This window comes from Rhinatrema bivittatum, chromosome 5 (genome assembly GCF_901001135.1).
Source record: "Rhinatrema bivittatum chromosome 5, aRhiBiv1.1, whole genome shotgun sequence".
In the NCBI taxonomy this organism is placed as follows: Eukaryota; Metazoa; Chordata; class Amphibia; order Gymnophiona; family Rhinatrematidae; genus Rhinatrema; species Rhinatrema bivittatum.
Genome location: NC_042619.1, coordinates 100,368,068 through 100,394,988, shown reverse-complemented (window position 1 = coordinate 100,394,988; position 26,921 = coordinate 100,368,068). Strand labels below are relative to the sequence as shown.

General features: G+C 42.7%; 1 protein-coding gene across 1 annotated transcript in view; it reads right to left on the bottom strand.

Annotated features, from left to right (window-relative positions):
- FRY (FRY microtubule binding protein) overlaps positions 1-26,921 on the bottom strand; it is a 496,652-nt gene that overhangs the window by 310,909 nt on the left and 158,822 nt on the right. The window contains exons 5-12 of the mRNA XM_029602654.1: positions 20,625-20,715; positions 13,507-13,586; positions 13,319-13,399; positions 11,786-11,954; positions 11,022-11,114; positions 10,791-10,889; positions 9,744-9,845; positions 1,082-1,185 (exon numbers count right to left, since the gene is read on the bottom strand). Coding sequence (XP_029458514.1) covers positions 1,082-1,185; positions 9,744-9,845; positions 10,791-10,889; positions 11,022-11,114; positions 11,786-11,954; positions 13,319-13,399; positions 13,507-13,586; positions 20,625-20,715 — 819 coding nt within the window. The remainder of the gene's footprint in view (positions 1-1,081; positions 1,186-9,743; positions 9,846-10,790; positions 10,890-11,021; positions 11,115-11,785; positions 11,955-13,318; positions 13,400-13,506; positions 13,587-20,624; positions 20,716-26,921) is intronic.

Below are 26,921 nucleotides of genomic sequence, written 5' to 3'. Positions count from 1 at the left end.
CAAAATGCATGAAAATGAATGCATGTCTCTAATATTTACCAAATTTTTGGTGCCAAGCAGGTTTCAATCCAATAAAATATAAAATTTAACATTCCGTTCATTCAGAGATTGTTATGTACAATATAACCCTACAGACTTTGAATGAAAAGCTATAAGTAATTTTTTAGGTTGGATATTGCAGGGATACTTCTAATTGGTGTTTGAATATGGAAATTTCACACCAGATTTGTGTCCATTTTTACGATGAATGAACATTTGACATAAAGTCATAAGAACAGCATTTTCTTTTAAAGAAAGAAAAAGTAAGAAACAGATATGTTAGTCTCAAAGGAAAAAATGTCTTTAATCTCCAAAGGATTTCTACTACATTTTATTCCTGCACTTGGAAGCATTCATCTTTACTGTTAGTCATATAACAATGATCACATCCAATAACACCGATCACATACACAGAACATCACTCTTCCTTGATTTTTACAAAATACCTACAAGAAAAGATTTGATAAACTACATCAATGAAACAGTAGCAAAGTACAGAAATATGCCTCTGGATTTTCAGAAGACAGTTGACAAAGTCCCTCATAAGAGATTCTTCAAGAAATTAAAAAGTCATGGGGCAGGAGGAGGTAATGACCTACTGTGAGTTGGTGACTGGTTAAAAGATGGGAAACAGAGTTAGACTTAATGGGAGAGAGATGAGTAGTGGAGTGTCCCAGGGATCTGTACTGTGCTCAAATCTGCATATAACAAAGTTATTCAAACTTTTTAAAATATGAGCAGGTTGTGAGGAAATTCACACTGCAGAAAGACCTTGCCAGACTGGGGACTAGGTCATCTAAGTGGCAGATGTAATTTAATATAGACAAATGCAAAGCAATGACGTAGGGAAAAATAATCCTAACTATAGGCACATAATAACTGGGCTCTGTATTAGGAGTCACTACCCAAGTAAAGGATCTTGGAGTGATTTTGAACAATATATTGAAATCTTCAACTTAGTGTGCGACTGAGGTTAAAAAAAGAAAAAGAAATTAGCAGTACTCAAGAACTTGCTTATAACTTTGTAACAGAAACACTTTACCTCTGGGTGGCCGTATTGCTTTCACATTTAATCCTAATCATGTAAACCCACAGTAGTCTGTACAAGGATTCCAGTGCAACTCGAGCCATCTTAGGGTCCTTGTTCTATAGCAAAAGAAAAACAACATGCATGTAAACATCTCTGCGTGGTAAAACTAAAGGGGTGAGTTCCAGACTGTCCTTGTTGGGACAAAGCCCAGAGGTAACTTTTTACCCGTGGACTTTGCACCAAAGCATACACACACTTTCACTTTGAAGCTTGCTGTGGGTACAAAGGATCTGGAGACTTTTGCAGCTGCTTTTTTCTTTTTCTGGAAAATGTGCATAGATTTGAAAATACAATCTATGGGGTAGATTTTTAAAGTTATGCGCGGGCGTACATTTGTTTGCGCAACCCAGCGCGAACAAATCTACGCCCGATTTTATAACATGCAAGCTGCAGGGTCGACGTGCGCAGGGGGGTGCACAATTGTGCAACCTGCGTGCGACGAGCCGAGCAGCCTGCCTCCGTTCCCTCCGAGGCCGCTCTGAAATCGGAGCGGCCTCGGAGGGAACATTTTTCCGGCTCCCCCCCCCCACCTTCCCCTCCCTTCTCCTACCTAACCCACCCCCCAGCCCTAAATAAATCCCCCCCCACCTTTGTTAAGAAAGTTATGCCTGCTTGAGGCAGGCGTAACTTGTGCAAGCAGGCAGGCTGCCGGCGCACCATTCCCCGGCCCGGGGGCTGATTCGGAGGCCTCGGCCATTCCCCCTGAATGCCCCTGGGTTAGCACCATGCCCATGGCCCCACCCCCAGAACGCCCCCAACACGCCCCCCCAAGCAAATCCCCGGGACTTACGCGCAACCCGGGGCTTTGCGCGCGCCGGCAGCCTATGCAACATAGATGTGCTGGCGCACAAGTCCCCTGTGCGCGTAAATCCAGCTGGATTCACGTGCACAGGGCTTTTAAAATCTGCCCCTATATGTGTTATGCTCCTCTCCTGACCTAAATGCAAACCCTGGGAGCACCTCCTCTAAATGCAACTAAAAGCATGGAGTTTTAGCCACATTGAAGGAGGGCGATTTGAAAATTTTCCTCCCAATCTATGTCTCCATAAATTCTTATTTCTTGGCACTCTACTTATACTGTTGCTACACTAGGTTGGTCTCGATTGATTTAACATACAAGAGTTCTCACTGTTTAATCTGATTTTTACAACAATTTGTACCACTAGTATTCTACATATAGAAGCACTGAACACCTGCTAGGAATACCAAAATGGCAGACCTGTTGGTTTCCTAGGATGAAACACAGCTTTAAAGAAGCAGTGCACTCTGCATAATGCATTAAGTTAGACAAATGTACTTTTCCATCAGATTACTATTTATGCTGCATTGTATTTTTTTCTCTTAATTTTTTTCCATAACAAATTATGAGCATTCTCGACTATTAAACCCCTACATTCATCAAAAAGTTTTAATAACGCAGTGATAACGCACACGCTAACAAAAAGGGGCGTGTTTAGGGAGATTTTGGAGTTACTGCACCACACGGTGCTAGGGGAGGGAGAGAGAGAGCGAGAGAATGCACTTTTTTAAACTGAAAAGAAGCAATGAATTGGAAAAAAAGTAACTGACTAGATTCAGGCTGTGAATTGTGAGCAGAATAACCGATGACCAACAGGTACTGCCATCATTTGAGGATGGTTCTATTCTAAATAAAATATTAAATCGTTATTCGGGCAATATAATGTTTTATCTGGCCAAAGAGTCACTGGCTAATTCATCTTTTGAACCGGCGCTTCCAGCTGTGGAAAGCAATCGAGTTGACCAATATAATATGTGGCCAAATATTTTGGCTTTAACTGGGTCCACTAGCCACAGTAGAGAGGAATAGGAACTAAAAACTGAAAAACCATGCTTGATGCGTACCATGACATGCAAGCTGCCATGAGTTTTCACAGCTATTTTGCTCTCTTTCTTTCTCTCTCCCTCCCCAAAAAATGCCCGAAATGTGATAACATTTTCAATTTTTATTGCAAATTGTGTTCTGGGCATATCACACAGCTTATCGTCAGGAAAAAAAGGTGTAATTATTTCTGGCATTAAAAGCATGTGAAAGTGCCCAAACCCCTCCCCCATTCTGTCCCTTTGAATAAATTTGCATTCGCTCTGCGATAATTAACATGTGCATTATGGTATTATTGTGGGCGTTATCGCCACGCCATAAAAATTTTGATAAATGACCCTGACAGTTTGGTTCATATAAACAAACCTTTTAATGCAACATTTCTAATACTAAAATAGCAAAAGCAGAATGCATTCTTCAGGGATCTCAGTGACATGAGATGCGTTTTACCAGCCATGTGATTTTTTTTTTTTAAAGAAATTGCTATCTTCAAATTAGTACAGGTGTGCATGTCAAAAAATGTGTTTCATGTCATTAAACTATTTTGTGTTTATGTTGTTTATATCATTTTGTTTTCCCATCTATATTATTTGTTTTGAAATCCAAATGAGCTGTACATGATAGGGGGGCGAAAGTCTGATGTATATGGACTGGGAGAAAGACTTTGGGGTGACAGTGTCCGACAATTTGAAGGTGGCAAAGAAATGTAGAGAAGCATAATCAGCAGGAAAAAGGAGGTGATAATGACCCTGTAGAGGTCGTTGAAGAGGCCTCATCTGAAGCACTGTGTTCAGTTTTGGAGACCGAATCTCAAAAAGGACAGAGAAAAGATTGAAGTGGCTCAGAGAATGTCAAGCAAAATGGTGTAGGTCTGTACCCAAAGAATTATGAAATGGAATTGAAGGACCTATATATGTATGCACTGGAGGGAGAGGAGAGGAGAGGAGAGGCAGGGGTGATATGATATAGACTTTTAAATCCATGAAAGGTATTAATAATGCACAAGAATCAAACTTTTTTCGATGGAAAGAAAATTGTAGAACAAGGGGTCAAAATATGAAACTCCAAGGGGATCGAGTCTGGATTAATGTCAGGCAGCATTTCATCATGGAAAGGGTGGTGAATGCATGGAATGCCCTCCCAGTTGAGGTAGTGAGGACAAGGACAGTAATGGAATTCAAAAAGGCATGGGATAAGCGCAGAGGATTCCTAGTGGATAAATGATGGAGATGAAGAAAAGGGTAACTCATGTTGACTAGGGTAACCTGCACAGAGCAACAACTACCCTAAGAATGAATAAAAAAAAAAAAAGTTTGCTGGGCAGATTGGATGTACCACTTGGATCTTTCTCTGATAACATTTATTATGTTACTATGTATCAGCATTCATAATTTACTTTGCTGTTGGGATGGACAGATGTCTTGCTTTGTGCTGAACAGTTCTCTTTTGTATGCCTCTGTCCACAAGTCCAACCCCTCTGCCTCTCTGCATCACAAAAAAAAAAATAAAAATCTCACTGCATCTACACATCAGAAGCGAAAGTGAAGAATCCCACCAGCCAGCTTCTGTCTCTTTTTTTACATCTCCGTGGTAGTGTGGTGCCATGGTGATGTCAATTGTTGGGTACTGGTTCAAGAGAGTCAGCAGCCACAATGAGATTGGACTGGCAAGGAGGGAAGGGAAGCAGAAATGCCATGGGTATATAATTAGGAGGGTGGCCGGGGGTTAAGCAGAGTCTGCTGCTGTCACAGCATGCTATATCTTCTATCACTGCTACTCTTGTGTCCACATCATCGTGGTGGCTATTAGTGGTGCGGTGGTGCCAGCAGTACCTCTGTTGCTGCACCTGTGGGACTGGTGCTCAGACTCAGCGGAAGAAACTGTCGGCACTGCGCCGTAACTAAGCATTTGCATTTGGGCTGAGGCCTGGGAACCAGACTTCGACCTCCATCATTGACATCAACCCACTCTGCCAAGACTATGTGTGTGGTAATTATGCCCCAAAGATGAAACCGGAGCTCAGGTCACTGGGGAAGCTGAGGCTCATTCTCCCATCTTTGTGAATTTCTGATTTGTGACTCTTAAGGGGGAATAGGAAGGGGAGACTTTGACTAGAGAAGCAGAAATGGGGCTTGCTCCTGAGCAGAGGGAAAGGGGGTCAGGGAGGAGAGCCTATTTCTGTTCTGTTGCTGGCCAGGAGATGGGGGGAGGGGCTCAGGGATCTGCTGCTGGATGGGGGAGAATCGAGAGGGAGAGGGGTTGTGGAAGGGGGGAAAGGGGCCAGGCGCTGAACAGAGAGGGAAAGTGGGCTTTGGATTCAGGGGGAAGAGAGAGAGGGGAAATAGGGTAGAGTGAGAGGGAAAGGATGATAGGAGATTGTATTTCTACTTAAATTATAGTAATAAATTGTAATATTACATCTATGTAAACAAACTTGCATGCTGAAATTAATTTCTGCTAATTATATGTGGCACTCCTCTGGGTTAATCATTAAATGTCCCTGGTATCCCACAAACCAGCGAGAAGGAATCCCACAGTTGACACCTCCTCCAGAGGCTGGGTGGACTTTATAATATAAGTAGAGGCTAGGACTAGAGAGGATTTTGCAGAGAGGAGCTCTGTTAAGAGTGGTTTATTTTTGAGAGACCTACATTCTTCACTTAGTATATTTTTGGAGGATACTCCTTCCTGTGCACTCACTGCCATATTGGATACACCTCAAGTTAGAGAAAAAAGATAGTGAACTACCTACAATCCAGTGGGTTGCTAGATAAAGAGGTAACATGGATTCACCAGGGGAAGATCCTGTCAGACAAATCTGATTGGGTAACTAGAGAAACGGATAAGGGAAGGCACTTGATATGATTTACTTGGATTTTAGCAAAGCTTTTGATAAAGTCCCACATAGGAGACTCATGAACAAAATGAAAAGCTTGGGAGTGGGTGCCAAAGCAGTAGCATGGATTGCAAACTGGTTTTCTGACAGGAGACAGCGTGTAATGGTAAATTGAACCTACTCTGAAGAAAGAACGGTGTTAAAGTGGAGTACTACAGGGATCGATTTTGGGACCAATTCTGTTTAATATTTTTGTGAGCAACCTAGCAAAAGGGGTAGAAGGTAAAGTTTAACTATTTGTGGATGGTACTAAGATCTGCAACAGAGTGGCACGACTGAAGGAGTAGAGAGAATGAAAAGTTATTTAAAAGTGCTCAAAGATTTGGCAGCTGGGATTCAATGCCAAGAAGTGTAGAGTCATGCATCTGGGGCGCGGCAATCCAAAAGAGCTTTATGAGATGGGTGGTAAAAGACTAATGAGCTCAGACTGGAAGAGGAACCTTGGTGTGATAGTGTCTGATGATCTGAAGATGGCGAAGCAATGTGACAAAGCAATAGCTAAAGCCAGAAGAATGCTGGGCTGCATAGAGAGAGAAATAATCAGTAAGAAAAAAGAGGTGATAGTGCCCTTGTACAGGTCCTTGGTGAGGCTTCACCTGGAGTACTGCGTTCAATACTGGTGCCCCTATCTCAAAAAGGATAAAGTCAGGATAGAGTCGGTCCAAAGAAGAGCGACCAAAATGGTGAGGGGTCAGCATTGGAAGACTTATGAGGAGAAGCTGAAGGATCTGAATATGGATACCCTGGAAGAGAGGAGGTGCAGGGAAGATATGATACAGACTTTCAGATATCTGAAAGGTTTTAATGATGCACAATTGTCAAACCTTTTCCACTAGAAAGAAATCAATAGAACTAGAGGTCATGAAATGAAACTCCAGGGAGGACAATTCAGAAGCAATGTCAGGAAATATTTCTTTATGGAGAGGATGGTATTTCCGGAGAAGGTGGTGAAGACAAAAACCGTCAGGGAATTCAAAGGGACATGTGATAAACACTGTGGATCCCTAAAGGCTAGATGTTGGAAATAAAGAAAAGAGTGCATGGAGGTAACTGGGAGTAAACTTGCTGGTGTGGCAGTTGCTACCCTTAACAATTAAGCCTTGATACTGTTAATGCAACTCCATCATTGCTCTCTACTTCAACGGCAGTGAGAAAAGGGGAATTTAATTCAGATAGCAACCAACGAGAGCCCAGACTTTTAAGGTTTGGGGAACAAATAAACATGGGGTAACTAGCTGATGTGGTGTTTACTACCCTTGATCACTAAGCCTGATATTTTGATGCATCTCTAATGTTGCTCTCTGCTTTCACAGCAACAGTTAAGGGAAATTGGATTCAAACAGCATCCGAGGGCCCTGACCTTTACGTACTGGTAAACTGATAAGCATGGGAGTAACCTGCACAGTGCAGCAGATACTGCTATAAGTTTGCTGGGCAGACTGGGTGGATCATTTGGTCCTTTTCTGCCGTCGTTTCTGTTTCTATTTAAAGAGACTTTGTTAGGATATTTGACCACTTTGAGAGTTGTTTTTGCTGGATTGCAGGCTCGTACTCCTGGAGATGGCCTTTCCCCAGATTCGGAAGCCAGGTCACTGAAGACCTGTCAGTACCTTTCCAGAACAGAGAAGATCTGCAGTGACAACGTCACCCCAGAAGGGTTTTGGAAATTCTAGAAAAGCAATTCTCTTTTTGTTGAGAGGAGGTATTTTTGTCATTCCTCCTCTCTTTGGAGATTGGGCAGATGCCTGATCTTTGTCAGCCTAGACCTTTCCTTCTGGGAGGTCCAAGCAAGGGAGCAATGTGGAAGGAAAGAGAAAGAAGAACAGAATTGAAGACCCTCCAGAGGCAGAGGTGCAGGCTGAGTGGCAGATCTCGACTGGGCTCAGGTAGGATCTGGCTCAGAAAAGGACTTTCCCAGAGATTGGGGCAGTTATACACTCAGTGCAGGAGTGTTAGGACTCAACCCCTCACCCTGAGTCAGCGGACGTACACAGAACAAAGATACATCCAAACTGCACTTTCAGTGATTTTTACAAGTTTGAACATTGATTACATTTTGAAAACAATCAGTAAACTATTTTGAACACCCAGCTCCATTTTTGTCTCAACAAACTTACACATTGATAAAGGAAGCACCTCACTGCCTGGGCCACAAGCAATAGCATCCCCCCACAGAAAGGACTCATCCCTGGGTAATAACCAGCAGGAGGGGACAAGTGTCAGCGAAGTCAGCCCCATAGATAAAAAAATACTTTTGTGTGCCCTTCAAAGAAAATGGTTACATATACATGCAAATTCAATGCAAATTGTCATCCTCCATTTTATCTTCCTTTATGGAGGTGAGTGTCCTTTTCAGGTACTCCGTGTAATGGTTGGTATCTGCAGATGGCATCACTCACCCCTGGGGCCCTGCAACATCTTTGCGGCAGGACACCACCTGGCTATTTAAATGGGAGCCAGCAGCAAGATGTCACCTCAGCAAAAGGTCCTCCTGCCCTCGTGGGTGTTACTTGCTGCTCCGATTCCTTCCTGCTCTGCTTCTGTTCCTGTCCTAATCCTCTCCTGCTCCATGCTTTGTTCCAGTCTTGCCTGCCTTGCCCCTGTTCCTGTCCTAATCCTGCCTGCTCCGTGCCTGGCTCCCACCCTACCTGCCTTGCTCCTTTTCCTGTTCTCTTCCTGCTTTGCTCCAAGTCTATCCAGCTCCTGCCTGTTTTCTGCCTACCTCAACCCATTGCCTGGACACTGATACCACCTGTCTTCCACCTGCCTCGAATCCTGGCCTGGCCACCTACTCAGTCTGACTGCTGCCTGACTGACCCGTGGACAGCCTCCCACTGAGGACTTTCATCTAAGTCCTGCCAGCCTCTGAACCCAAGGGCTTAACATGTGGCAGAAGAGGCTAGTATAGGTGAAGGCTTCTCTTGTTCACAGCTGTAGCATGTTCGCCTGCTGTTGGTGAAGACCCAGCTCGTACCCACATGCTAGATAGTAACAACAGTGCCACAGTCCAAGGACTCACATTCTGTGACACGCCAAGTTTGCCAGCCGATTTGCTGTACATAGTAGTGATGTGCAATTGTTTTTGCCGAATTGGACTATTTCAAAGAAATAGTCCAATTCGGCATGGGTCGGAGGACCCGAATCCCGAGATGGATTTTCACCAAACTTTGGTTGGCTCCTGTCACATGGAAGGAGCAATGGATGGCCTGCACCATTTTCTAAGATGGCGCCGGCTGTCCATTGCTCCTACCATGTGACAGGGGCCGACCAATGGCACGGTAGCCCCTGTCACATGGTAGGGGCAAAGGGCCACCGGCGCCATTTTGTTTACTGGCTGCCGATGGCCCGAGAGCGGGAGATCGCTCCCGGGACCCCCGCTGGACCACCACGGATTTTAGGCACGTTTTGGGAGGGGGGGTCCGGAGGGTGGGGGGGTTGTAAATAACTACATTTTAAGGGTTGGGTGGTTTGGGGTTTTTTCCGGCGAAAATTGCCGAGAAAAAAAAACCGACCCGATGGAAAACGAAGTTTTCAATGGGTTGGCCGACCCGTAGCCCAACCTGGGATATAAAAACGAAGCACATCTCTAGTACATAGAACTATTTACCAGCATTCACCCACAGAGGCCAAGAAATTTCTTCATGAATGATTCACCGTTTCTTGATCATAACATTCTTCAAATGTACAATAAATGGGGGGAAAGGGTAGTTTTAAGAGCAATTACCACGCACATTTTTCTTTGCATGAATAACATTAATTTTAAATACAACTATTCATTGCAAGTGTTATAAAATGTTGCAGCAGCCATTAAAGCAGTCTGTAATCCTGAAAACATGCTCGCTGTACTCAGTGAAAATGGCAAATGTTAAGATACTAACTTTGAGATTGGATAAACAGTTGTTGAGGAAAATATGCCATCTGTTGAGAAAGAACGGCTTCTGACTGACACAAAGCAGGCATGTTACCAAAGGATACAATGCCTAGAGGAGAAAAAGATAGCAAAAAATTTCATTAGAAAGACAAGTACACCAAATCACCTTGGTTATAATCAAGCACTTAAAATGCAATTTTGGATGCAATAACTTTTTTTTATTGGGCTAACTACAGTACATAAAGTTGATTTCAAGGCATGGAAGTATATTTTCCTTCAGGAGGCAGAGAGAGGGGAAGATTTGTCCAGCTTTCAATCCAGTGCAAAAAAGTGCTCCAGAACTGCTAATGGAAAAATATTCCCACAGTGTCATTGGGAGAAACTCTCTGGCAAAACTGGAACACTTCTTCCACTCAAGTAAGCATCTGGTATGTTTGTTTCAGAGAGAGGCAAAACATTTTCCATATTTTGTCTATTATATTTTGGAGCGATTCTGAATAGCCCTGCCTACCTGCAAGGTGTGCATGCATGCATGCATTTTTTGTAAGTGTGCACCTTGCAACTAATTACCTAAGGAAAACTATAAAGGCTATTTCCCTTGAAAATCGGCTGAAAGTCCACACACATAAATTGCTCGTGTACTTTGCATCTGCTATTTGTGCTATTAGCTTTCCTGAAAGTTTGGAAGGCGACAATAAACAGTGTTGACCGCTGATAAACATGATGGTTGCTACAAAACCTGCCTGCTTCCTGCTGCATGGTAAATCTAAATTCATGTGGAGTAATGCAGCAAAAGAAAGGCCATTTTGTGGGAAATCGAGTAGTTAATGGAACTGTGCAATCCTCAGGCCAGGGCCGACTCTAGGGCAAATGGCGTCCTCGGGCCTTTCTTTGGGTATGGGATCCACCGCGGCCAAGCCGTCACAGGATGAGTGATGCTGGCAATGCCCCAGGCAACCACCCCACCCCAAAACCCAGCCCTGTCCTCAAGACTCTTGCTTACAGAAATGTTGGCCAATATTTTTTTCTGCATGAACTCACTAGCATTACTCACCAGCGAGTGCTTCTTCCGTGAAGACAGCTCAAGTGTGGTGTCATAAAGGCTCTCAACAAAATTCCTCAGGCAAGGGACATTCACTTCATTTTTAACAGCCTGAGGAAAAAAAAAATTAAATAAAGAAAAATTATTATATAAAATGTCTGCATCATTTCAACCATTTAGTAATATTCATTTAGCAAACAAAGTCTGTAAACAAATGAAGAGGGAAAAAAAACCACCACTCACAGCAGCTACAGGAACAAGAATTTCCACAAACAGCCCTGCCAAAGCATGTTTTATATCTTTGTCTTTAACCTCAAGGAAATAATGTGCACATTCCTGGGAGAAAATTGAAAGAAAAAAAGAGAGACACTATCGGAATTAAGATTACAAGATTGTTTTTAATTCTAGCATGAACTTGTCAGCTCTGTTAATTGGATATTTGTGTCACAAGTCTAAAGAATGCAATAACTACACACTGCAGGCCTTTTCCCCCAGTGACAGCTACCATTCATCAGGCGCTGTCCTATATACAAACACAAGTGCTTGATGGCTCTGCATTTCTCAACATGGATGGCCCGCTGTGTAAATGCATGCTTGTTACAACACCCACAGCGGAGAGAGCACAGGGAAGGGGCGAGAGTCCAGAATAAAAGGAGAGAAACAGAGGCCATCTTCATCGCAGTAAAGTGTTTTAGTCATGAGTGGCATAAATCTCCTCTCTGCACTCGGAAGACAGGGGAGTCCACCTGCTTGTGGTTCAAAAGCTACCCAGGAAGCGGGTCAGGCCTGCCAGGTCTGAGCGTCCTGGAAGAAACGCACCCTCATGCAGGCAAGGCAATTATTGGAGAAGGGACCCTTTCACGTGCGACACGAAGGGCTCTGTCAAGCATTGCGGGGGGACAGTGTTTGGGGGCGGGCTACATTGTGGGTTTTCCCTATCCTAAAGTGCCCCCAGAGAGCGTGAATCGAGATTGTTTCCCTTGAACGAGCTTGGATCGCGGCCACACCTGCATGAACTGAAGGGACGCTTCAAAGTCCTCCACGGGATACATCTTGATGCGGAAGAACTTCATTCCCATTATGAGGCTGATAACGCTCTGGACGACGTAAGGGCTTTGCTCTTTGTGCCGCAGCTCTTTCAGCTCGGCTAGGAATTTCTTCTTCACAGCAGGAAACCTGTCAAAGCACAAAGGGTCAGGTGCAAGACCAACGCGCGGCCAGCCGGAGCAGGCTTCTAAATGTTTGCTTTTGCAATATTCTTCTTTAATGCATAGCGTGACACCAAAATGTTTTACAGGAAGCCACTGGGAAAAAAAAAAAAGCTTCATAAATCTACTGTCAGAGGCCTCACTTTTAACTGCCTAATGCTTCCACGGGACTGGAAGTTTCCTCTCCTATCATTCCAGAAGAGATATTGCAGATTCTGGAAGAGACTCTTGCTACTGGTAACAATTATGTCCTGTGGGAAAGCTTGCTCAGTAAGGATAACCAGTGGCTGCTCACAGAAATCAGAATCAAACAGATTTTAGCCTGCCTTAGGAGTCAAACTTTGTGGCCTATTTACTAAGCCACAGTAAAGCGGCAACATATGTTAAACGCCAAATTCCGTGTTTAATGCGCATTAAAATTGTGTTAGTACATGCTCGCCTGAGCATTACCGCCTTTGCTAAAAAAGAGAAGATGCAGCTGAGTTGCATGCCAAAGGCATACAAAGCAGATCATTAATATTAAAATGGCTTAACATGCATTATGATAAGCCTTGCAGTCCTCATTAAGCTGGGAAAAGTTAATTATACCTCAAGAGATGTAGTTACATTTCCTGGAGAACACTGGCAGGATAACATACCTGCTGATGCTCTCGGCTCCCTGCAATCTTTAAAGGGGTAGTTAACCCTAAGTTCAGATCTCCTAGTCCCATATCCCTCCTCAAAGAAAAGATCTTCCTTTCTGTCCTGGAATAAACCCCCTAACCACTCACCCCCACAACAGTGCCAACAGAGAATCTGCAGATAGCCCCCCTTTCCTGGCACAACCCTAGCCCCTGAATTGGGTCCATTGAATAGGGTTGATTCCCAATTTCTCCTGCCCTTCCTGCACCAAAATTCAAAATGGTACCGACCCCCATTTGGTTTTATGGTGGTGGGCGGAGGGACTGCAATCTCCTCAGGGGTTTTAAAAGTGGCCTCATAAAAACTAGAAAAGTGTGTGAGATTTCCCAGCCATTCTTCAGTTCGTTTGCTCAGAAGCATAAAATGGTGGGCATTTGCCAAATCATTTCCAAAAGGCTGCATTTTGATTAACCTTTCATCAATCAAAAGCCATCTTTTTTTTTTTTTTCAGACTATTTATGGTAGTGTTATATGCTTTAATTAGCTGAACTTTTATGGACAGATGATTATGCTTTTACTAAAGAATACATTTTTTAGGGTTTCTATACAGGTGATCACGCCTTACACTTTAAAAATATATATTCTTAGCATTGTTCCAGAATCCTGGAAGTGAAGCAATTACATTTTCTTTTCTGCAATGTATACACTTACTTGGACTGTGCTAACACACCTAATACTTCAGCATATAGATCAGCCACTATGTGCATGTTTCCAGTGTTGGGACCAAGGTACCTAGCAAAAGACGAATGAAACAGTTGAGCATAAGCTGTTGTCTTAACCAAGTCATTTCTACAGAATAAAATACACACAAGTTACATTTGGTGGAGAAATGCCATTACCCTTCTTTGTATTTAAAGTGCTTGAAAGCCAGGTTAATAACTTCATGTACCAAACTGTCTATTACAGGATGAAGTGGAATCTGCAAAAAGAAGAGAAACAGAAGAAGTGACTAGTGAAGCCGAGCTTTGCCGAATAGACACAAGAAGCACTGTGAAGCCAAAACAAAAAAAAAAAACCCCCACCATGGAATCATCTAGGATACAGCTGGCTGACAAGTTTCAAACTCGTGCTCATTCAACCCCTTTCTGTGTCCGTCACCGTGTGTCCAATATATGAACAAGTATTTTACTATTTTATGGCACAATAATCCAGCCTCACAGGAATCTGGTCACCTTTAACAGGATGGGAATGGAATATTTACATCGGTGATTTTCAACCTTTTTCACTCCAGGAGCCAAACTCTCCGGGGTTCATGCTTTCCTCTATTAACTTCAACATTTAAGTCTTTGCTCCATTTACATCAGAGATGCTTTAAAAATAGGATGGTATACATGAGCCATTTTGAGAGAGCTACCATGATAGCACGGTCAGTGCAATGGTACCTTAAGACACCCTAGACGAGCCTTCGACTGTGCACCTCTTGACCCCCACATACACAACACACACATTAAACAAACCCACACACAATAAATATCTCCAAACCCTGATAAAATATTTCAAAACAGCAGACAACAAAGCATCCAATAATTAAAACTAATAAGGATGAATACATTCTCAACTCTCCCTTTCTCTCCCCTCACTTTCTGTCCAGCTTCCCTCTCAGTCTCTCCTCCTAGCCAGCATCCATCCCCTTGCCAGTATAAAACTCTGCCCCACCACCTGCTGTACCGACCTTTCTGCCCAGCCCAGTGGCATCAAGATTCCTCTCTTCCCCCTCTCTGCCCTCCTCCAGCATTGCAGCATCCACCTCTCTCTTTCCCTGTCCAGATATCCCTTTCTCTCCCTCCCAGCCCCAGCAGTATTCCCTTATCCCTCTCCCTCTCTCCAGCATTCCCCTCTCTCCTTTCTCTTCTGGCTCCTCTCTCCAGCCCCAGCAGTGGCTGGAAGGAAGTTCTCCCTGTGCCAGTGTGCGCCGCTCGAGTAGACACTGGTCTCCCACATTGCTCAGAGACTGCCCCCCCCCCTCTAATCTAGAGCATGGTGTGCAGGTGCTGCACGACTCCAAGGGCTGGGGTGGGGATAAATAAGCTGATTGTTAATTGGTTTCAATGTAGCCACAGTTTCAGTTCCTTGTAAACCGGTGTGATATGTATATTATACAGGAACATCGGTATATAAAAAATAAAAATAAACAAATAAATAAATAAATACTTCATTGGTTCACTGGCATCAGCATCACCGTGGAGGCGGCACCTTTGTCTTGGGCTGCAAAACTAGGCTGGCAGATGGACTGACCAATGCCATTCAAGTCCTGCTGCTGGTGTCCCCCAATCTAGGCAGATGACTAGTTTGCCTAGTGCTTCTGCTAGTGTGGAGAGACAGAATACAGGAGGCTCCTGAGCCCAAGGCTAATTTCACTGATCTGTGCCCCATATTACATGAAGAGAAGAATAAAGCTTCTTAGATGAGAAATAGGAAAATGTATTATTTATTTATTTAAGTAGCTTCACATTTTTTAATTGGTTGGGCTTTTTTTTTTTTTTTTTAAATAAATTGTTTTATTTCCCTCTGTTCGTAAAGAATGAGAGCAGTGCTAGAACCTGGCCAGTTTGCATTCATAAGCTACACTGGGTCCCATTTCTATGAAGCTTACATTTCTTTCCATTGTAATAGGCTGCAAATACTTTCTATGAATATATGGCTTTGCTATGGAAACTCAAGACAGGATACTTGACTTGCAAATGTATAGAAAAATATTAGTTCTCAAGTGACATTTGTACCAAACTGCATTGGTGACACAGTTCCTCTCTTTTCCGTTCCTAAATAATCTGACATGGCCACCTACAACACAAGCAATGCCTTTTTATATAGAAACACTCTTAACAGAATTTCTATTTAATAGAATTTACTTTTTCGGCCCTAAACTCAATTTAGAGAATGAAGATTCACTATAATGGAATTCTGTTTGACGAAAAAATGAACAAAGAACATGAAAAGTAACAAAAAGAGGCAAGTGACTCAAGTGACAGAGGAAAAATAGCTGAAAATAGTGTTCTACATGAATTTCTATCCCATGGGCGGTACTTTTTATTATACAGGAGCACCTGGATGACATAGAAAGTTTACAATTCCTTTCAAAATGTTCACCTGTTTGTTGCCTTATAGCCTGGAAATAAAATGCATTAAACGAGTGTTTGTTCCATGTATCCACACATTCTACCCTACAACTGCCAAGTGAAAAATATATTCCCAAATTCCTTAGAAAATGAAGTAGAAATACAAACATAGAATAGCTTGATTGTATGACTGTCCACTCCCCTGGTGCTTCTCGTGGCAATCCTAAATACTTTAATGCTTTCAAAAGAAAGCATTTGCCAAGTGAACTGGCCCCAGCCAGTGTTAAAGTGTACTGATTCACATGATGACAGGGTAAATTCAGCAGCGCCTATTGGTTCTCTCTGTTGGACAGTGCATTTCAGTGGAAAGACCTAACTACAATCACCATGGATCTATCAAAAGAACTCCAGCACAAAGTTGTAGAAACAGGCTGGATCTAGGGAAAATGGCACCCTGGGTGATAAGCCTCCCTACCTACTAAATACCCTCTCACGTTCTTAGTATCATCCCCTACTCCTGTCCTCCGTATCCAGCCCAAACAAATCATTCCCTGGTAGTCTAGTGGTCCTCCTCCCATCTCCCGGTCTCCCCCTTACTTAAAAAAAGGACTCCCTGGTAATTTAGTAGTGGCCTGAAGCACAGCCTAGCTCTGGGTCAGACAACGCTATTTTCCAAAATGGCGTCAACCAGCCTTTGACCCTTTTGGCTTATGCTTTGGCAGCAAAAGATAAAAGACACCAGTTCCTGGACGAATAAGAATTTATGCCATGAAAAAGCGCTCGTGATATCTGTGGATTACTTTTGAGATATTGATGAAAGACCCTCAGATGCAAATCGAATTTCGAAATGCAGCCTGTGTCAGGGTGATACACGTGAAGATGTGTTGCATGTGTACCTAAGATAAGTTGTTTTACTTGCATATGCTTTACTAAAATGACAGTATATTAAATGCGATAAATAAATTAAAAAATTGTATTAAGTATTTGGACTTTTAGACTATGACTATATGATTAGTAAACAGGCAATGAAATTTTTACCGAACGTGCCTATTAAGATGGTCCATACTATAATGATTTGTAGATGAAGCTATGGTTATTGATGTTAATTATCCTTCTCTTGATTTTGGACATTGTCTTGATTCTGGAACTTTGAAAGAGCTACACAGAGTTCCAGGGCCAAGACTGGTCAAAGTGTGCATGTGACAACAATATCCCAAGCACTCAACAAATCTGGCCTATATGGTAGGATGGCAAGAAGGAAGTCATTAGAATTCCATTTGAAGAATTTTAAGGGGATGCTGTAGCCATGTGGCAAAAGGTTTTGTGGTCTGACAAAACTAAAACAGAACCTTTTGGCCTCAATGCACAGCATTATGTTTGATGCAAACCTAACATAGCACATCACCTAGCAAGCACCATCCCTACAGTGAAAGATGGTGGTGGCAGCATCACGTTATGGGGATGTTTCTCATTGGCAGGGCCTGAGGCACTTGTCAGGATAAAAGGGACAATGAACAAAGAAAAATACAGAAGGGTCATTGAAGAAAACCTGCTGCCCTCTGCAAGAAAGCTGAAACTGGGATGGAAACTGTCCTTACAGCATGACAACAATCTAGTGACTAATGAACAAAAAGTTGAATGTCCTGGAGCAGTCCAGTCAGAGCTCTGACCACAAACCAATCAAAAATCTGTTTGAACATTGTCTGAATGTTGTCCATCAACATTTCCCCAGGAACCTGACAAAGCTTGAACAGTTTTGTGAAGAAGAATGGACTAATATTAACAAATCTATGTATGAAAAATTGGTGGAGACCTATCCCAAAAGACACACAGCTTTATTGCTACCAAAGGTATTTCCACCAAGTATTAACTTTGGAGAATGGGAGGAGTGCGTGCATAATTATCCAATTAGATTTCAGTTTCATTTTTTTGGATACATATATGCTTTGATCCTCGTAAAATATTTTTCGGCCCTGAAAGGTGTGGAGTATAGTGTGTTGATGAGTGGGAGGAATCCTCTTAACTACATGCAAGACTGATGCACTGACACAACTAAATGTGGAAAATATTCAAGGGGGTATAGACTTTCTATAGCCACAGAACATGGGAATGCATCTCCAGATTTTTAATGGAACTCAATGGGGAAAATAGTCTCATTATGTGAAAGTTTAATAGACAGACAAAAATTACAGGAATGCATGTTTTCTGTATATTATGGGATATATATATATATATATATATATATATATATATATATACAGTGAATACCACACTTGCAATACCAATTAGAAATGTTTCAATACACACTTTCCAAATATCATTTCTCAAAAGCTTGCATAAATGGATATTCCTTTTGTTTCTCTGAAAAATTCTGTAGCAGATAGTGGCGCTATGACTACTGAAAACTGTGTTTATACACAACGAGCAATAAGTGGAATAGCTTCAATTATGTATGGATTGTTTTGCCTTCCTCTCTAAAGCTAGATGCATCATCATGTTTGTTTTTAATTCTCTTAAAGAATTAAATTTGTGGTTCCAGATGCTAGGCTGAAGGCTGCTACTACTCTCAATGTGTAGTGATACTGTATGAGCATCACCATACCGTACTTCTTCCCTGCATGGCGTTTTAGCATTATATCGTGTTTATTGTATTTTAATTATGTGCTTTATTAAAAACATGCAATTGGCTGGATAAAATACAAAACTTTAAAAACTCTGGTTTAGACATAGATTTAATGTGCGATACAAAAATGGTATTTGTTTGCAACAAAAGCTTAATCTCAATAAACCATGGACAATATGAAACCTTTAACAACTGTACATCAAGGATTCGTTTTCAACAAGACTTGATACATACCTGGTCTGCATACTCTGCAACCCCCTCCCCTGCTCCATCAAGAAACTGTGTGCTAGCGTTTTGAAAGCTATTTCTGGAGCATTGATGCAAATGTTGAATGTTTTATTCCTCCTGACTATAATGACTCCTTCGCTTTGCATCAGTAAAAAGACTTTTATTAGCATCAGGCGGTAATACAGCTTTGTTCACTTACCCTGAATCCCTATCACAATATTTCTGAGGAAGGCAAGAACTAGCTGGGTCACAGGACAGGAACATTTGCTCATTTTGTTAAGCTAATACTATCATGACCAAGCACTTAAAGGCCTTTGCTTATCAATATAGGTGCCAGCTAACTATGGTACCAATATAGTGTGCCTGGTAATAACAACATTATTATTATAGTTTATGAGGTAAATTCTCAAAGGCTTAAGTGCCTTTAATGCAGGTAAGTTAATCTGCCTGTCAGCCATATCCAGGTAAGTGGATGTTTACCTGTCTGAACGTTTGTGCCTACTTTTACAACACATGGACTTTTGATTGCATAAGAAGCATTCCAGTGGGCACTTCAGTTATATTTGAAAACTATATGTACATACATTTCATTTTCAGCAAGGTCCATGCAACACAGAAACATTACAGTTGATGGCAGAAAATGACCAATTGGCCCAGTCTGCCCAGTTATTGAAATCTCCACTGGTAGCCACAGAAGCTTGACTGCTTGTAGGAAACTCCCCCCTTATCCATGTTAGCATTAGTTGTCGCTCTATTTGGTCCTCCACTATTCCAGGCAGTTAAATAAACAAGTTTCCACACCCAATCCAATACCCATCAGGCCTCTCTCCCATATATTTATTCACTTTTTCATTTATTCATTCAGACTTGATATTACACCATATCATAAAAAACCTCAAGGAGGATTGCAGACAATAAGTGAGAAATCACTTAACTTATCAAATAACAATTAGAAACTTTTACATATCTCATCTCAGCCCAAGCTCCCTTCTTCATTTTTTCCACCTGTTCCACCTAACTCTTCACACCCTTACCGCTGCACTGCACTCTATCAGGCCGATGGAATACCATGCGCTGGCCGCAGCGCTCGGCTCAACACACGACTGGAAGCACGTCCATAACCCCCAATGCAAAATGGGGGTTAGTGCGTCCAAAATGTGCGTCCAACCAAGCGTGTCGCTAATAGCACTCATCGCATGTAAATTCATGTGATGAGGCTATTAGCTATCCCCCCCCCCCCCCCCCCCCGAGGCAAGCGTTAATTCTTGAGGGGCTCAAAGAGATTACAGAAAAGCAGAAAATACTGCGCTAGGGGCGCACGCTTTCCCCAAGTCCTCCTTTTTACCGCGACAGCCCATTTAAATATAACATCGAGCGCCCTGGAGAGATGCATCGGCGAGCGTTAGGAGAGCGGGCACTCATGACTGAATGCTCGTTTTCCGCGCGCCGATATTGCATCGGCCGGTATATCTGTCCCTAACACGTAGAAGTTGTGCTATGGGTCTGGTTGCTTAGGAAGCTATTCTGGGCATCCACTGCCCTCTTGGTACATTGCTCCATCATTACACAAGGCATCGAGGTACCCGTGTACTTTTAGCTGCATTAACAAACCTAATTTTCAAACACAATGTGTGCAGGTCTGTGAAAAACGAGCTTGTTCTGTGAAGGCTTAAAAGTGAATGTGCATTTTTGCTGTGAGGCACCTATGGAAAATGTACCCTTATATGTGACACATTTATCCAAACTGCCATGCAGACAGAGAGGACAATTATTATTACCCAGCTACCATGGGTGCTCATCTTATCTACCTCACAAGGATGAATGGCTGAGTCAGGCTTGCAGGAATTTGAGGTCATTCACAGGTGAGAGAGGGAGACAGATACTTCACACAGATCAGCTCGCCCTCTAGCCTCTTGAAAAGTTTATCAGTGAAAGCATTTATTTAACAGACATAAATAACTTAGGAAGACTAAATAAACCACTGATCACTGCTGCACACCTTCCCTGTCATGAAACAGTCAAAGAATGTATAACCGAGAGGCTTCCATACCTGTTTTAGAACTTCTATTAATACTAAAGAGAAAATAAAATCGATAGCCAGATCTCTTCTTTCCATTAAATAGTCTCGCTGCTGCTCATCACTGCAAAAAGAGAACAGGAAATACAGCTGTAATAACAGATCTGATCCTACTTCATCATGCACGACATACGTAAAATATCATTTACCCATGGATAAGGATAAGCCGGTGGCTGTTATTTCCCTTGCTTTTTCTTTTTTTTTTTTTCATTTGTTTGGGGGCTGTTTTGTTTTATTTTATTTTATTTTTACTGCATTTGCAGTCTGAGCCTCTGTTTCTGCACTGGGTAAAGCAGGCCCGGGGGGGGGGGGGGGGGGGGACGACTGACGAGTCCCCAGTCCTCAGAATGTGAGTGTTCAACGTTTTAAGCCCAGACCTGCTGTCTATCTCCTTCAGCAGTTTAGAAAAGCCACCCCTTTCCTCTTTTCTTTGCTCTGCAGGCCGCAGCTATGTTGGCTCTGCTCCAGACATTAGCAGTTCCTCTTCTATTTCTGGATCCCATGCTTTGGAATCCTCCTGGGTGACAGCCTCAGTTCTCGGTGTCATGAGTCACCTGACTTGGACCACAGACGCTGCGTCGTAACCTTATTCGCCACGCCTGCAGGGCTACAGGGAGAGATCACCTTGAGCATGAGCTTGGAAAGGCAATCAAATTCAAATAACAAAATAAGGCCTTTTGGGGAAAATGCAGGGTGTGAGAAGAAAAGATGGGATAGCAGACATCTTTTAGAGGCCTTCTGAATGCAAGTCATAGCGCCAAATGTTTGTTCTAGGGCAAGTTAACAGCTTTATAGTGCATTTTGGGAGGATAAAGGTTTGATGTATGCTGGTTACTAAAACAATTTTGTATAAAATATTTTCCCCCCAAAAAAATTATGTGCACACATTAGCAGGTGTAAATGTGTACAGGCAGTTTTTGTGGGCTCATTTTCAAAGGCAAAGTACATGTAATTACTGAAAAGTCTGCATCCAAAAAGTGCCCACAGATTTTACACCAATAATAATAGGCAAGCTAGAAAATTACCCCATTTCTGTCCAGTACTAGATTTTATGTTACCTTATGCAATCTAAATGTGAAGGTGAACATTACGACATATAACAGCCTGTGTAGGGCTGAGGTCCACATGTAGGAAAGCCCTCATTTTCAAAGTGGACTTCTGTGCGTAAGTTGGCTTTGACAACGAGCAGGACCGCGTAAACCTTAGCGCGGCAGAGGCACGCGCATTTAAACGTCCCCATGAGCTTGTACACGCATGCTTCTGAAAACTGAAAGTGCGCATGTAAACAATCTCCCTGCCCCAACTCTGTATTTGGAGGGGGGGGGGGGTGTGGAACGAAAACAAAACCATGATGGCAGCGGCAACTTAAAGCAAAGCGAAAATTAATTGTTATACAATTCAATACGTAATACAATGCCATAAAGGTCAAAAAACGGGCTTATACATTCTAATAATTAATTCCATAAAGATACAGTTAATAGCCAAGGAAACTGAGGACCAGGCATTCTCCGGGGCTTTTAACCTGTTGATAATAACTGGAGGCAAAAAGAAAAATATTTTTGGTTAAAGCCAATCTAGTGAGAGCTTCTAAAAAATCAGTAGGAATGCTCTCACTAGATTGGCTTTAACCAAAAATTTTTTTCTTTTTGACTCCATTCATTATTATTTTGACTCCCCATTCATTATTAAAGAAAGCTTTCAAAAGAGCTCTTTTTGCCAACCGTGATCTACTTTTCATACCATAATCCAGATCATCGGAAGGGGTCTTTAATTGTATTCTACCATTTTCTAGAGATGTGAATCGGAACCGGAATCGATTCCGATTCACATCATTAATTTTTTTTCATGCGGCCCGATCACAGTTTTGTTTATCGGCTGCGCCCGAGCCGATAAACAAAAAACCCACCCCGACCCTTTAAACTGATCCCTTAGCTTCCCCCACCCTCCCGAACCTCCCCAAAACATTTTACAGGTACTTGGTGGTCCAGTGGAAGTCCCAGGAGCGATCTCCCACTCTCGGGCCGTCGGCTGCCACTAATAAAAATGGTGCCGGTGGCCTTTTGCCCTTACCATGTGACAGGGTATCCGTGCCATTGGCCAGCCCCTGTCACATGGTAGGAGTAATGGATGGCCCGTGCCGGCCGTCCAATTTCATGGGGTTTTCCTATCTTTATGGAATTAATTATTAGAATGTATAAGCCCGTTTTTTGACCTTTGTGGCATTGCATTACGTATTGAATTGTATAACAATTAATTTTCGCTTTGCTTTAAGTTGCCACTGCCATCATGTTTTTGTTTTCGTTCCACCCCCACCCCCCAAATCACGCTTTCTAAAAATGTTTTTTTCTTTACTTTTTAGAACAACTTAATTGTGCCTGTCCCTCCCAACGCAGCCTCGCGGCGAAACACGGGTCCGTGTCGGGGGACCCGCTTTGCATCTTTAACTGTTATTTTATTCACTGTGGAGTTGCCGGTTAAAATGAAAACCTTTGTCTAAATCTTGGGTGGACATTCAATTTGTTCCTGCACATTTGTTGTGTCTGCTGCGTTTATTACCATGAATGCCACTTTGCAGTACACGTGAAACTGCTCCCCCGCTATGCGTACAACCCCCAGGATAATTCCCAAAAGGCCCAGTTACATGCATAAAACTGCAGTTTACATCCATAAATATTTTTTAAAACTTCCCCCAATAAATCTCTAAAGGTGATTACATCACTAATAGTGAGGGAAAGGTAGATCCATAGAGAGTGGTGTATTCTACAGAGATTATGCATTTTTTCTCCTTTCCTGATCAAATATATATTAGAATTGACTAGTTCTCCATATTCAAAATGTAGATGCCTTCAGTTGTTCGGGCATAAGAACATAAGTACATAAGTACATGCCATACTGGGTCAGACCAAGGGTCCATCAAGCCCAGCATCCTGTCTCCAACAGTGGCCAATCCAGGCCATAAGAACCTGGCAAGTCCCCAAAAACTATAGTATTAGATTAAATACAGAGATTCCAACATGATCAGATAAACTGGAGAGGTTTAGTCTTCCAATCTGATTAACTCTAGGCTTCTGGAGGAACTGCACTTGTTGGATCAAGTTTACAAGGTAATTGTGGAATATTTATCATTTAATTCTTCACACGAGGTTTCATGTATTATTTAAAGCATCTCTTAGGTGAGTGATTATAGCGCTGGATAAATAAGCTAAGAAAGCAGAAACTTCACAATTTGGAAAGAGGCTTCAACAAGCACACTGAAAACCAACCCATCAATAGAAAAGACATTTTATTGATGCAACATCAGATGTTGAAATACAAATATACCACTTGTAGCCATCAAATAGGAAAACCAATTTACTTACAGGAAGCTAAGTATTATTCAGAAAGTAATGCAAGTGGCCACTTAGTAACACAATATTTAAAAGCAAGAAAGAACAAGAAGAGTAATCAAGCTGTAGAATGATAAGTTAATTTACAAGGATGAGAGTGCCCAACCATTTCTGGAACATTATTGAAATTTGTATTGATCAGACACTAAGGGGGTAATTTTCAAGCATCCCGAATAACTTGTGCCTCAAATACACACGTAAGTTACACCAATTTTCAAAGGAGACTTACGCTACTTGAGGTGCACAAAATATTCCTGAAAATTTTGATGTGCACAATATTTTCCTGAAAATTTAGGAACACACAAAGTATTCATGGAAGTCCAAACCCAGCCCCAACTTGCCCCAAGAAGACCTCTGGTCAGTCTGCATAACCTATGCATCAACATGACATGTATGCATAAGTTTCATATTGGGCGGGCCATTTTGTAAAAGGCCACTTCTGCACAGAAAACACTGTTTTATCGGCAGGATTATGCTACCTTTGATGGCAAGCTTCTATCAAACAACTATATCAAGATGTCATTTTCCAGTGTAAACCTCTCGGTACCTTTGCTAAGGCTGTGATTATAGTATTGCAAAAGCCAGGTGGAGATCTACTGTTTACTCCAAATTACACGCTTATCTCATTGATCTGGATTGTAAAATCTATGCTCAAAGATTAAAATATCCCTTAAAGGTTTTAGAAAATATTTTGAGCAAAAAAGGTTAGTGGTGAATAATATTCTTTCAGAATCCTTTATTCTAGACAGAGGTAGTAGTAGAGGTAGTAGACCTTTATTCTAGACAGAGGTAGTAGACCTTTATCTCTACTTTTGTTTAATTTAGCACTAGAATCTTTAACAATTACTATTAGACAAACTAAAGAAATTCATGTATGTAGCATTAATAATAACACTGAATATAACACTATCCATCTATGCAGATAAAATATTAATCCAGGGGCGTGCAAACAGGAAGAAGGGAGGGCACGTGAACAAGTCTGCGGTGTTACCATCTGCTGTGGGCCAATCATCCATATAAAAAAAAAATAATGCTATGCAGCTGCTTAGTGGCGCTGAGAAGGAGGGACTACTGCCGGAGCCTTTGGGACAGCACAGGCCGTGGCAGTACAAATCCCTTTCAGTTTCCTCTCATGCAGAGGAGGAGCTGGAAATGATGGGACATCAAGCATCCTGTACACTTGACGGTGCATTGCATGTGGCTGTGGGCCTGAAGAGGAGTGAGGGCCTGACCAGGCCAACAGATGGAGAGGAGCATGCAGCAGTAAGTTGGGATGGGAGCAGCAGAGAAAAAATGGTGGAGGTGGGGAAAGTTGGGGGAAAGAAAGAAACTTCTAGAGGGATAGAAAAACTTGTGGGATGTAGGGGAGAAAGAGTGAAAGAGAAACAAATGGAGAAGAAAGAGATTGGTGAATAGGGGACGGGAGGGGGAGAGAGAGAGAAGACCAATTAGGCACACAGCCTGCCAAGATGAGGAGGGGTAAAGAAACTGATAGGGGAGGGAAAGAGGGAGAGAGAGATTGGAAAAAAGGTAGGAGTGAAGCAGGAGAGAGCAATGCTCAGCCAGGGCAGCTGGTCTAACTAGGCAAGCTCAATCAGTCTTGCTAGAGAGTGAGAGTCAGCCAGCCAGCTGAAAACACACTATGGGGTAATATTCATTAAGCTGGTTAGTGGACAAGTTATCTGTGTTACATTCGGCTGCTTGCGGAATGGTCCCACGAGCCTCCTCACTCACCCCCGACATGGCCAGACTCATCCTGTGATCAATGTGCAGCCTCCTGCTCCAAACGCCATCCAGCATGGCCCAAGATGCTGCTAGCCGCCACTCTGACCGACCTTCCTTAGGTGTGTTCATGCCCAATGGCTCACCTCTTAAAGGGCCCATTGTCTCAGCAAAGGTCTCCTGCATTTGCAGTGCGTGTTGCCCTTGTTCCTGATTCCTGACTGTCCCTGTGTCTCCGTGTCTCGTCCAGACTTGTCTTGTCCAGCTACATCTTATCCAGCTTAGTTTTGTCCAGCTTTCTTCATCCTGCCTTGTCTCATCCAGCCTCTCTTGTCCAGCCTTACCACGTCCAGTCTTTCTTGACCAGCAATGCCTCGTCCTGCCTGACTTGTCCAGTGTCCTCTATGTGTCTTCGTCTACCCGTGGCCTGACTCTCCAGATCTTAACCTCTTGCCTGGACCTGACCACGATTGTCTGCCACCCCTAACCAATTAAGCTAGATACTTCACTTAGAAGCGGTTCCAGCACTGCTCTCTACATTAATGGCGGGGGTGGAAGGGAAATAGAACTAAAAGGTTACATTAATGGTGGGGGTGGAAGGGAAATAGAACCAAAAGGTTACTAAAGGCCAAGAGTAACAGATAAGTATGAGGAAAAAAGTGTGAAAGCTTGCTGGGCAGACTGGATGGGCCATTTTGTCTTCTTCTGCCATCATTTCTATGTTTCTTGCTTGGACCAAACCATGAATGCCTGCCACCTGGACCTGACCACAATTGCCTGCTGCCTGCCCCGACCTTAGCCTGTCTCCGACTCCATCAGTCTTCGGCTTGTCCTGGCCCCCACATGCCCCTAGACTCTTGTTCTCTTCACCGCCCTAGGGACCTGCCTAAGTCCTGCTGGCCGCCAGAGCCTAAGGGCTCAACCTACGGGGAGGCAGCTGGTATAAGTGAAGCTCCAGAGTGTCCTGTTACAGGGAACATTTGCTGGCTGCCAGCGTAGGCCTCATAGGTTCATCACTCACTTTCATGCCACTCTTTTCAGGACAATCTGGCTAGAGATAGCTAGATAACTTGTCCTGTATATTCAGCAGGATAAATGTCCCAATGATTATACTTGTCTAAAGAAATCTGGCTACATGTAGAAATCTGGCTCCATGTAGCTA